The sequence below is a fragment of the Saccostrea cucullata genome, unplaced genomic scaffold, assembly GCF_032062105.1.
Source record: "Saccostrea cucullata isolate Sc308-1 unplaced genomic scaffold, CSIRO_AGI_Scuc_v1 ctg9498, whole genome shotgun sequence".
Lineage (NCBI taxonomy): Eukaryota > Metazoa > Mollusca > Bivalvia > Ostreida > Ostreidae > Saccostrea > Saccostrea cuccullata.
Window position 1 is genome coordinate 3,728 of NW_026932074.1, and position 12,920 is coordinate 16,647.

The following is a 12,920-nucleotide window of genomic DNA, read 5'->3' on the forward strand; positions in this document are numbered from 1 at the left end:
ATACTCCGGGTAATGATAGAAATGTTACTTAAGATTACGAAACATGTTTATGTGAGTCTACAAAAATGATTTCGAGTGGAAAATTACTCAAAAATTATCTATTCTGTTCTTAAATGTACGATCACTGCATCATGATAGCTGTAATAGACTGGCATGATTTCTACACTTGCTTCCATCTGTTCTGTGACATATACATGATCCAGAATAGTGTCACCCTCTGTTGTTGCAAAGTTAACTTTCTGCTTAAATCCGTTGGTCTCTAACATTCTTTGAATCGGTCCTTTCACTTGCGCGTCTTCATTAAAATCTCCAAGTACAAGGCATTTGGAATGCTGCACTTTAAAGAAATCTACAACTTTCTGAAAACTTTCTAAGAAAAATCGGACACTCAGAGTACTTGGTCGGTATATAAGAATGATTACAGTTTTCTCCTCATAAAGTTCTACAGCCATTCCCTCAATATTATTTTCAGGTAAACCATTAACTAAAGCCTTCTCCTCTCTCTCTTCTTGTAAACACCAACACCTCCTCCTTTTGCTGTGCGAAGTTGAGCGAATGTGTCCATACTTTCATCGTAAGACTGCTTCCTTGTAATATGGTTGAATTCAAAGTCAGGAACTTCAAAGTATTTTGTACTTTCATTGTCTGTCAACCATGTTTCTGTTACACATATAAAGTTTGCATTAAGAAATCTGTTATCGCTTTTAAGATCTGGAAAATGTCCTCTTAAACTTTGCACATTGATTTAGACAATTGTTTTGACTTTTACAATTTCTGCTCCGAAGGTGATCTTATTGTGCCCGGGGATTAATTTCTCCATCTTACTCAGTGCTGATTTTACGTCTGGGTTAGCATAAATTTTTTTTTCCAAAGCATTTTCATCCCTTGTTTCTATGAATAAACCATTTTGTGAAGTGACACGGCTAATTGCAACATATGCCTGTCCAGGAGCAAAAGTGCGATCTAAATTAACAACAACGCAGTTAGTTGTCATTCCTTGAACTTTGTGTGCTGTGCATGCCCATGCGAGTTTCAAAGGAAACTGGTGTCGAACAAAATTCTTTGTATTTTTCTCTCTGATATCTTCTTGTATTCTTTGAATCAGAACTTCGTTGCCACGTGCTGTCCTTTTTCCTAGGAGTCTACCAATATCTTCACAATCAAAAACCACTTTAATTCCTTCTATCTTATTTCTTTGCGGAGTTGTACCAAAATCAAAATCTGAAATATGCCCCATTGCACCATTAACAAGTCCATCTTCCACATTGATATTTCTTGTCAGCATCACTTTAGCATTCACAGACAACAGCAATGAAGTTGAAAGGCCGTCTGTTCTTGTCCTTAGAAAAGGTTGTTCTCGTAATGTCAGCTTTCCTGTAGTTTTGTCTTTCTGATAATCTTCAGCAGCTACCTCTATTAATTCTCCACAACTAGTTTGCAACATCTTGAGATTATATTCATTTGCCTCTTCATTTGTAGGATACACATGCAGCACTTCCTCTGGTCCATCTCTAATGCACTCTTTTAACATTGTTTTCGCCTCCTCTGATAGTGGTTCTTCAATTGTTCGAACCCGTAATGAATTCAAAACTGAAGCAAATGCAGCATCATCTCGTTGTCTCATTATTTCGTCCAACTCAATAATTTTGAAAAAGTCTAACCAGTAGTCAATAGGATATTCTGCATTTTCTTTGTACAATATTTCCACTTTTCGTTGTTTTACAGGAGGCAATTGAAAGAAATCTCCAACAGCTATAATCGAAATACCACCAAATGGTTCCTTACATTTCTTGATTTGCACCAGGCGTTCGTGAATGTAGTACAAAAGTCGTTTGAAAACCATTGAAACTTCATCAATGACTAAAATCTGTAGAGATGCTAACTTTACTCTCATTGCACTCAAAGTCTGTTCCTTCAGAGGTTCATAAGGAATGGGTAGTGCTTTGGTCAAAGAAAAGACATGGTGAATTGTATTTCCCCCAATATTGAAAGCCGCTGTTCCAGTAAAAGCTGTGAGAAGAACTGACAAATCTGAAGGAGTTAAAAGTGTTCTTTCAAAAACCCTTGAAGCTTCATACTGTATAGTCTTGATCAAGTGACTTTTACCTGTCCCTGCACCTCCGGTGACAAAGATATGCAATGGTTCTATTTCCTTTCCAGACACTTTCTTTAAACACCAATCACGAACTAAATAGAAAATCTGCTTCTGTTTTTGATTTAAACTTCTCAATAAAGGAAGAATTTCTTGTCTTGAGTTAGAATTTTCCCTTATATGATAGATCATGTCTGAGCAACCATCAAGTTCAATTTCATGCGTAGTCTCTGGTTTTCTATTTTCTGATTGTTCTATTGTCCTCTTTTCTTTTAGACATTCTTCTCGATTCTTTTCAGTTTCTGGACAAAGGTTTGCCCAAGCATCTTCAGGTTCACCATAAAATTCTAAAGTTTCTTGTGCATTTTCAATGGCATCCTCATTCTTTGAAAAGATACTACGATTATTTTCCACAATATTTCTCACCGATTGTAGTTTGTTTACAGTTTTCATATTGACAAACCCGTTTTCATAAAAAGTCTGGTGTAAGTCAAATCCAGGTGGTTTCAGTTGATCTTGGTTCACATATGGAAGAAACAGTTGTAGTATTGATTGATAATACTTTTCTGGTGCATTTTCGGGGTTGAATCTTGGATATCTTATTACGGCTGGCTTTCCTCTTGTTCTTTTCTGAATGTATCCGTTTCCATTCTTCAATTCAAAAACAGTTTCTTTTTCTCCCTTAGGAATCTGAGATTTCGCCAGAACACGATATTCGGAGCAAAATTCTGCAAGGCACATCTCGGGAAAAGAATGTGAATCAGGTCGACTTTCATATCTCTCTACTATATTTGTCATCCAAATGCTGTCATCATCATCTTCAATGTCAACATCATTTTCATTATTTGATTTTCTTTTCATTTGTGCAAGAGGTTTACTTAACCGGGTTGGATTTTCCCCAACAGGAACAAAAGCCACCTTTCTTGAACTTTCTTTCATTTTTAGATTGCAGACTCTGTATACTGCTTCTTGTGCACTGACCTCTCTATGATTGAGATAAGCTGATCCAATTTTTTTCATTGTTTGACGAGCATTTAAATTCCCCTCAGCAGATTCTATTTGAGTTTGTTTCAACAACATTCCCATTTCCCGTTCCGATTTTGAAATGTATGAAATAATGTATACAATACAGCTAAATGGATCAAGTATGTATTGAATGTCCATGTTAGCATCCCAGCATTTCAGAAGGCAGGTGCTGTATTGATTTGTCCACATTTCATCTGGATTTCGTCTCAAGATAGTACTTGTTTTTGCCGATAATAGTCTGTGTGCTTTTTCATATAACTCTTGAGATAATCCCATATTCATGAACATTTCCTCAGTAGTTTTGCATTCATTCTCATCATTAAGTACCTCATTCCAAACATGCAGCAAGATATCTTTTGCTTGAGATTTACAGAAGTTTCCGTCAGTCTCCATGTCCTTTTCCTCTTCCTCACACTGTCTTGTAATAAATGTTCTTTCCGACGGCGGTCTTGGAAAATTGAATCTACAATCTGTTCCCTTTTTCTTACATGATTTTGAATGATTCTTGCTATGCTGCTGAACACCTAAAACAATTCTCCGGAGTTCCGAGTCCTCATTTTCAGAAGGTAAAGCACATGTGATATATCTATCGATGAAATCACAAACTGTTTCCTCGTCATCCTCCTCAAATTTTGGTGCATTTTCAACCCAGTACAAGCAGTGCATGTGTGGAGAGCCCCTTTGCTGGAATTCTACTCTTACAAAATAATCAGTAACATTGCCTATTGGTTTTGATGGTGAGAGTATAACATGTCTTTGAAACATATGGAATCTATGTTCAAACATTCTGGCCACAGTAACTGGATTACTTCTCAAAATTTCACTCTTTTCTGACCAGTCTAAATCAGTAGGCGATCTAGAATCATTATCATGATGCAATATTGATCCAATAATTTCATTCCATCTGTACTCTGCCGCAGAAAAAGAGCAAAACCATGTTGGAATACCCAACTGTCGTAGCATAGCAAACAGATCTTTTTGAGTAGTCGACCAATATGCAGGTGTTCCTCGAATGGGTTGCATAAAGCGTAAAGCCTCATCATTCCTCAGCAGTTTGGAGAGAATGTCTGGATTTTGCAACATTTCAGATGTTACTGCTTTCCCACCATCAAGCTTTGATAATGACTTTCGTACTGAAATCTGTGTTTTTTCAATTACTTGATTCAATTCTGACATGTACTGTGAGAAGAAAATGTAATTTGTGTCTTTAGCAAATCTGTTATCAGAATTCATCAGTCTATTGTTAAAATACCTTGAAAGGGTAATTTTCACGTCTCGATGTTCGTTCCAAGAAAAGTTGCCACTTGGAAATAAATGAGGAAATGTCTTTGCTTCGTTTCCCTCTTCTTGCAACATTCTGATTGGATTTTTTCCTTCGGCAGGTGCTATATTGTAAACATCGTCAAAGTAATGATCAAGAACTTCTTGTGCAACATCCACAGGCTGTAAGCATGTGTCAGTAACAACTTCTTGATTCGTATCTCTGTCTTCTTCTTTCATTTCCTCGTCTACAAATTCAGTCGACTTATTCGATAGCAAATCATTTTGGTCATCATTTTCTTCCCATGTGGTATTAATCCCAACATCCTTATACCATTTGTTTTCTTTCTTTAAATAATCAAGAGCCATATTAATATGATTCGGATTAACAAACTGGTATTCAAAATGACCCTTGTAAGCTAATTTTCGTTTCAGCTTAACTCTTAACAATAAATTGTCATTCTCATTTCGGGGTAAACTTTTTGCCTTTTGCACATTAGACGGCACACATACAACAGGTCCGTGTACATTTCTTTGACCACCTTGGGGTAGAGCCATCACTTTCATAAATGGAATATGCAAGGCAATGAGATGCTGCTCCAAACTGTTTAAATCCTTCAATTCACTTGGAATTTCCTCTAGTGACATTCGATTTACAACTGCCTCTGCTGGTGTATTACCACTCAGTATTTTTCTGTGGCAAGTAAAACATATCCATAATGATGACTGTGGGCAATACACTGGACAAGACAATGTGCAATCATGAACATATTTCTTTTGTATGCAAGTCTCTGCAATATCATTCACCTTCTTCCTTTCTTTGTACATTTCAAGTCTACATCCTTGAACTTGGTGTTCAAATAATAAACGATGACAACAGCAACATGTGTACTCTGGGCCACTTCTGACACTTTCTTTAAACAATTTCACAACTTCATCTTCCTCTTCCAGCTTCACTTTCTGAGCACGTCTCTGATTAAGAACATTCTCTTTCTTTTTTCTCTTCTCATCTGCACTGGTATTATATTTTCTTTTCAAAACAGTCTTTACCTTATTTTTGTGTTCTTCATTATTGTTATATTTCTCTGTACTCCTTTTTTTGACAACCATTCTGTGTACTTCGTTATTCTTGTACTTCTGTATACTTCTTTGCCTGACATCCATTCTGTGTACATCATCATTTTTGTACTTCTCTCTACTCCTTTGTTTGACATCCATTCTGTGTACATCATCATTTTTGTACTTCATGGTACTTCTTTGTTTGACATCCATTCTGTGTACATCATCATTTTTGTACTTCTCTGTACTCCTTTGTTTGACATCCATTCTGTGTACATCATCATTTTTGTACTTCTCTGTACTCCTTTGTTGGACATCCATTCTATGCACTACATCTGAACTATATTTTTCGATGCTTGTTTTCTTCTTGTATTGTCTATATAGATCATTTGCTATGTACTTCCTTCTGCTAAAGCTTTTGCTGTATTCCATGACTTTCAACCTGTTTTCTTTGTCACAAGTGTATTTTCTCAAAATCCTTGTTTTTACCTTTGCTTGATAATCTTTGTTGTTGCTGTATCTATTTCTTCCATCTGCTAATACTTTTAATCGATATTTAAGGTCTGTCTTGTACTTCAGTTTTGCTGCTCTTGATCTCCTTTCCATGTAATCCCCATTCCTTAGTTTCATTTCATGACTACATAATTTTTTTGAAGATGAAGTAATACGTACTGCCCTCATGCGGTTTCGATTTATTTGTTTTTTTCTGTATTCTTCATTCCCAACAAATTCAGATTTCATGAAATTCTCTGTTTCTTTTCCAGCAACTGTTATCACTACATTATAATGATTCTGATTCTCGTGATCTAAATAAATTGATCCTAACGGTTGAACATTTGTTGTTGGTTCTATCAATCGTCTTGAATATGTAATCCAGTGATTCTCTGAATATGTATGTACATCAGTACTCAAGAGATGACAGAGTGCAAGGATTTCTGTTTCAGTTGCCCATGAACCATCTTTTGACATATCTGTTAAAGACAAGTGATTTTCAACAGAACGTTCTGCAGGTCTTACAAAGGTTTCAAACAATTTTGTATAGCGTAGCAGATGTTGACACACTGCAGATCGTATCTGGTAATGATAATCCTCAACTCCAGTCAAACAAAATGAAATGGCCCTAAAGAAACAATTTCCATCCCTTTGAATTTCAATACAGTCAGTAGGTGCACCTATTTCTTCAACATAACAGACATGTTCATCATCATGAACTTTGTTGGACTGTGGAATTCCCATAATTTCACAAAGCTGGTCTTTCATACTGCTACATAATGGCAAGAAATCAATACTGTGACTTTCACTGCAAACAAACTCAACATCATCATCTGCAACTGACTGACTACTTGCATTTAAAGTGTTTGCATTCTCTTCAAAAGGCTGATTAGACTCCATAAAATCATGTGAAACTTCTGTTTGCTCAATTTGAAGACCACGTTCATCAGAAGATGTTAACTTCTTAACTGAACAATCCACACCAGTTACTTCACATTCAATAATTCCACTAAGTCCCAGTGACAATGCTAATGACAATACATGATTGTATACATCATAAACTGATTGATACAGTATCCTTGTACTCTTTCCATTAAAAGTCATATTCCCTAATGACGACCTTGAATGTGAATCAAATGTAAAGTAACCATCTGATGTTTTTCCAATCAAAAACGTATTTCCACTGAAGCACATAAAACACCCACTTGTTTCTCCAAGAGCAATCTCCAATGCATCTAAAATTGAATACGCATTAAACTCGTCATAGTTTGGCTCTATTTCAGACAAATTTATCAGGATACATAAAGATTCATGTGCTTTGAACTCAAACATTCTGTTAAAACACTCAAAGAACTGGGGCAATTCATCAACTAAAAGGTATCTACTAACAATGGTTGAACTACGCTGTAAGTATGTATAAAGCTCATCACCTGTTGTTAACACTTTATTCATATCCGGAGTTTTCCATTGTTTCGCATTCTTAATTTTGTGGTAAGCTAATGCTGTTAAGCAGTTTGCAACACATTGTGTTCCTGCATTTTCACCAAACATAAAGTCACCCTGATGAAAAGAACCTTGAACAGTTACCTGAGACATTGTTACTGGATCATCATCAATAAAACATGCATACTCAGCACCATCCAGTCCACCAGTATGTGATCTTTCAAATCTGCAATCTAATTTACTTCTCTCATATACATTTTCTATATTCTCATTTTCATCATGTAAATTCCTTTTAGTATCCTTTTTAGATCTCGTTCTTTTACTCTGGTTTGCATCAATCAATATCCTGCTGGACTCATCCCCCTTGGAGGATGACATATCCAGCTGCGCCTGACCTGCTGAGCCAGACACGTGCACGGTGTCCGGCTCAGGTACCCTCGCTGGAGTACAAACCCACGGTGGGGAGTCAGGGGACGGTGCCATGCCTCCGTTTCGGGCACACAGACGACTTCCCTGAGAAGATGCATTACTCAGGACAGTTGGTTGCATTTTCTCGCGAAGAGAGGCCTGCAACCTGGCCAAGGGTTTTCCCTCAAAAGGCGGCAACCCTATAGAGCCTTGCCCCAGAAAGTTACTGGGTGGAACTGAGACAGCTCCATCTACTGCCCCAATTGGGACAGTAGACTCTGGTGGTTTATCATCAGGTAGGGCATCTGATGTGGGGAGGGTCTTCTCCTGCCTCTGCTCTCTCTTTCTTAGTTTGTCTTTGAGGCGTTTTCCTCGGCCAGAGTTGTTCTTTCTCTTTGCCATCTAAAAAATTATAAAAAGAAAACCTTTCTCCATGTACAAATCACTTATTTCAATCAGCATAAGGGAAAACAACAAGAGGCCCATGGACCACATTGCTTACTTGAGCACTGTCGATAGAAACAAGCAAAATCAATTCAGTAAATGCATGTCGTCCTGACCCTAAAAGAGATGTATGGTTTAAACAAATTTACATGTAGGCAAACTTGAATCAACACTAATTTAGGATAATTACATTATTTTCTTTAATTCCTTTTTTCTCTGTAAGTTTGAACTTTTATTGTGGTCCCACCCTATCTCCTGGAGTCATGATTTTTTTTTTAAATATCTAGACACTATCCTGACAATGCTTCCATAAAAACATAACCAACCATGACTTTGCTGTTCTTGAGCATGTTGAGAAGATTTTTCCTATATATTCCTATGTAAAACTTGGATAGTTCACTGTGACCCCACCCTAACATAAGGAGTCATGATTTGAATAAATTTGAATCTACCCTACCTGAGGATACTTCCATATAACAAGAGGCCCACGGGCCTTATAGGTCACCTGAGTATCATGCGACAACTTTCCAACAATTGAATTTGATTCATGTTTTAAACTAGAGGCCATGAAATTCACAATTTTGAAAAAGGCACCACTGCTTATCATAATTATGTACTCAGCATGCTTATTTTGGTTACTTAATACCCAGAGGTAGATCAGCGCAACACAGAGAAAATGCATTTCTACTTTTAGTGAAGATCAGGGCCCCTGGGTCAGGGCTACTTGTGTTAGGGTTGGTCAACAGTTTAGCTCCCCATCCCACAGGAACCATTGATCCCGGGGCCATATCTTTCAAAATTTTAGAATTTTTTTAAAATTTAATTTCACAATGCTGTTGATTAATACCAAAGTGCAGATTTCAAAGCATTAAATTATTTCAGACTATGTAAACCCCCCCCCCCTCAAAGTACCTCTGTCCCAGGGGCCAGGAAATTGACCATTTTTGGAAGAAGCTGGTTTTTTGTCATAAATATATACTAAGATCATTGGCATTATACCCAACAACAAAGGAAAAGATTTTCAAAGAATTCATGCATTTTCACTATATAAACAATAGAGCCCCGCCCTAACACAAGAACCCATAACCCAGGGACCTGAAATTCAAAAATCTCAAACAGGCATCCTTCCTCCTCATAACTACATGTATGTGCATAGTTCATTGGTTAAATACTCGGGTGCAGAAAAGAAGAGTTTTAAAGAATTTATGCATTTTCACTGTGTAATCAATAAAGCCCCGCCCTAACACCAGAACCCCCAACCCAGGGGCCATGAAATTCATAATTTTGGAAGAGGTAGCCTTATTCAACATAACTATGTACTTGGTCAGTTTATTTAATACTCAGGAGCAGAGAAGAAGAATTTCAAAAAATTTTCACTATATAATCTATATAGCCCCACCCTACCACTAGAACCCCTGATCCTGGGGGGATTAAATTCACATTTTGAGAAGAGACAGTCTTATTCAACATAACTATGCACTTGGTTAGTTTATTTAATGCCCACAAACAGAAAAAAAGAATTTCAAAGAATTTATGCATTTTCACTATATAATCTATATAGCCCCGCCCTAGCACTAGAACCCGTGACCCTGGGGCCATAAATTTCACAATTTTGAAAAAAGTAGTCATTTTCAACTTACCTATGCACTTGGTTAGTTTATTTAATGTCCAGGAGCAGAAAAGAAGAATTTTAAAGAAATAATGCATTTTCACTATGTAACCTGTTTAGCCCCGCCCTAGCACTAGAACCCCTGACCCTGGGGCCATGAATTTCAAAATTTTGGTAGAGGACTCAATGCTGATTACAATCATACAAACAGTTTGACTGCTTGATGTCCAGGAGTAAAGAAGAAGATTTTTAAAGATAGCACTGATTTTAGTGGTTTTTGCCCCACCCCCCAGGCCCCAGGGGGACAGGGACCATGAAATTCACAATTTTTGTTCCCCTTCACCCATAGATGCTATATGCCAAATTTGGTTGAAATTGGTTCAGTGGTTTCAGAGAAGAAGTTAAAAACGTTCAAATGTTAACGCACGACGAACGACGACGGACGAAAACAGATAGCAATAGGTCACCTGAGTCTACTCAGGTGACCTAAATATGACTAACCCTGAGTTTGCTGTTCTCAGGAAGATGATTTTTAATATGTTCCTATATATTCCTATGTAAAACTTTGATCCCTATTGTGGTCCCACCTTATCCCCTGGGAATCATGATTTCTACAATCTTGAGTCTACATGACCTGAGGATGCTTTCATACAACATGTACAAGTTTAACTTTTCCTTGCCTAGTGGTTCTTGAGAAGAAGATTTCTTCTATATATATATTCCTATGTACAACTTTAATTGTCAATTGTGGCCCTGCCCTACCAACAGGGGTCATGATTTCAACAAACTTGAATTTACACTACCTGAGGATGTTTCCATTTAAGTTTCATCTTCCCTGACCCAGTGGTTCTTGAGAAGAAGGTTTTTAAAAGACGCCCTCAAGTGTTCACTAATTTTTGATTATCTCCCTTTGGAATACGATGTGGGTTTCATTTTAACAAACTTGAATCCCATTTACCCAAGGATACCTTGTGGTGATATTTGGCTCAGGTGAGCTAAAAACTATTCTAATATTAATTTACCCTCACAAAGCTAAGTAAAATGTAACTTAAATAAAAGACCCATGGGCCACATGGCTTACCTGAGCACTCTTGCTACAAAAAAGCAAAAATCAATCTTCTATTGAAAAAGCTTAAATGCTTGGTAGTCCCAACATACCCCTAAAAATAATGCTAATTACATAGCAGACCTATTATTATATTCATATGAAGCAGAATTCGTGCAAAATCTTATGCGTGAAAAAAAGAAAACACTTGCTGTGGCCTTCAACTCGACATTTAGATATATCGAGGACGCACTGTCAATTAACAATGGTAATTTCCATTCCTACATCAATACGATATATCCTAGTGAGCTTAAGATACAAGATACAAAGAGTCTGACACATCTCTTTCATACTTGGATATTTTACTTAAAAAAGATGTTAATGGTAATCTAACAACCAAGCTATAAGATAAACGTTATGACTTTTAATAACTTTTCTATCGTCTACTTCCCTTATGCAGCAGTATACATTTACCTTCATCACCTGCGCACGGATTATATATATCTCAGTTGATTTGATACGCAAGAGCTTGCTCTATGTATGAACAATTTCTAAAAAGAGGTAAATTATTGACAAGGAAGTTGATGAAACAAGAATATCAGCCGTCTCGTTTAAAGTCATCATTTCATAAGTTCTATGGTCGATAAGTGACCTTGTCAGCAAATACAATTTATCATTGAGTCAAATACTGACTCAGACGTTTTTCATACTAATTGTTAGTCCATTATTTATACTTCTTCTTATTCAAAACTTAAGAACAAATAATACAGTATTTAAATTTTGAAAATTAGGTCAAAATTCAAGGTCAAGTAGTTAAAATCATAGTACGTTTTGAAAGGTCTTGTCAAATGTAATATATATGTAATATTAAAGCCCCATCTCTTCTGATAAAAAATTTATGACCATTGTTAAATTATTTAGTGACAGACAAACAGCTAGAGACCGAAAAATGACATTAAATGTCACCTTGCAACAGCTAGAGACCGAAAAATGACATTAAATGTCACCTTGCTTCGGCAAAAGCAGGGAACAGAAATAGTAACCAAAACTATACTTGTTTTGACACAAAAAAAACTTTCAACATCAAAATGTAAAGCATGTTTTATGAATGTATATCAGACACTTTGGGTTATTCAAAAGAACCACAAAGCAAATGATTTTATCAATCGTGTAATTTTAAGCTGAAATGAACGTTAACCAATGAGATAACTGCAAGACAAAATCAAAAGATAGAAGTACAAGAGGCCAATGGGCCACAACACTCACCTGAGCAATGTGGCTAGGGAGAAAGCATAAATCGATTTATTTTTGAAAAGTTGAAACCCAATAGTGATTGATTGTATACTGTTTAACGTCCTCTCCAGAATATTTCACTGATATGGAGATGTCACCATTGCCGGTGAAGGGCTGCAAATTTAGGCCTATGCTCGGTACTTACGGCCTTTGAGCAGGGAGGGATCTTTATCGTGCCACACCTGCTGTGACACAGGGCCTCAGTTTATACGGTCTCATTCGAAGGACCGCCCCATTTAGTCGCATTTAACGAGAAGCAATGGGGTACTGAGGACCTATTCTAACCCGGATCCCCACGGGGCAAAACCCAATAGTGGTCCCAAACAATCCTTGAAAGGGAGAGGGTATGATTTGAACAAACTTGAATCTACACTAACTAAGGATGCTTTCATTGACTACCTGTGGCTTTATTTCCCGTTACATTTCAAGTAACATTGTGGCCCCAACCTACCCCTAGGGGTCATGACTTGTACAAACTTGAATCTTCACTACCTGAGAATCCTTCAATATAAATAGGACTAATTATGGCTTTGCTATTTTTGAAAAGAAGATTTTTAAAGATTTTTTTCTACATGTTTCTATGTAAAACTTGAATTCCATGTTGTGGCCCTGCCCTACCCCCAAGGGTCATGATTTGAACAAACTACCTGAGGATCCTTCCATAAAAAATATGATCATTCATGTCTTTGATTTTTAAGGAGTTTTCCTATATACAGTACAGGCCGTTTATCATCATAGCTTATTTGTCA

General features: G+C 36.9%; 1 protein-coding gene across 1 annotated transcript in view; it reads right to left on the reverse strand.

Annotated features, from left to right (window-relative positions):
• Positions 1 to 484: 484 nt before the first annotated feature.
• Positions 485 to 12,920, reverse strand: part of LOC134234423 (uncharacterized) — a 28,322-nt gene continuing 15,886 nt past the window's right edge. The window contains exons 5-7 of the mRNA XM_062716483.1: positions 8,283 to 8,341; positions 826 to 8,182; positions 485 to 660 (exon numbers count right to left, since the gene is read on the reverse strand). Coding sequence (XP_062572467.1) covers positions 485 to 660; positions 826 to 8,182; positions 8,283 to 8,341 — 7,592 coding nt within the window. The remainder of the gene's footprint in view (positions 661 to 825; positions 8,183 to 8,282; positions 8,342 to 12,920) is intronic.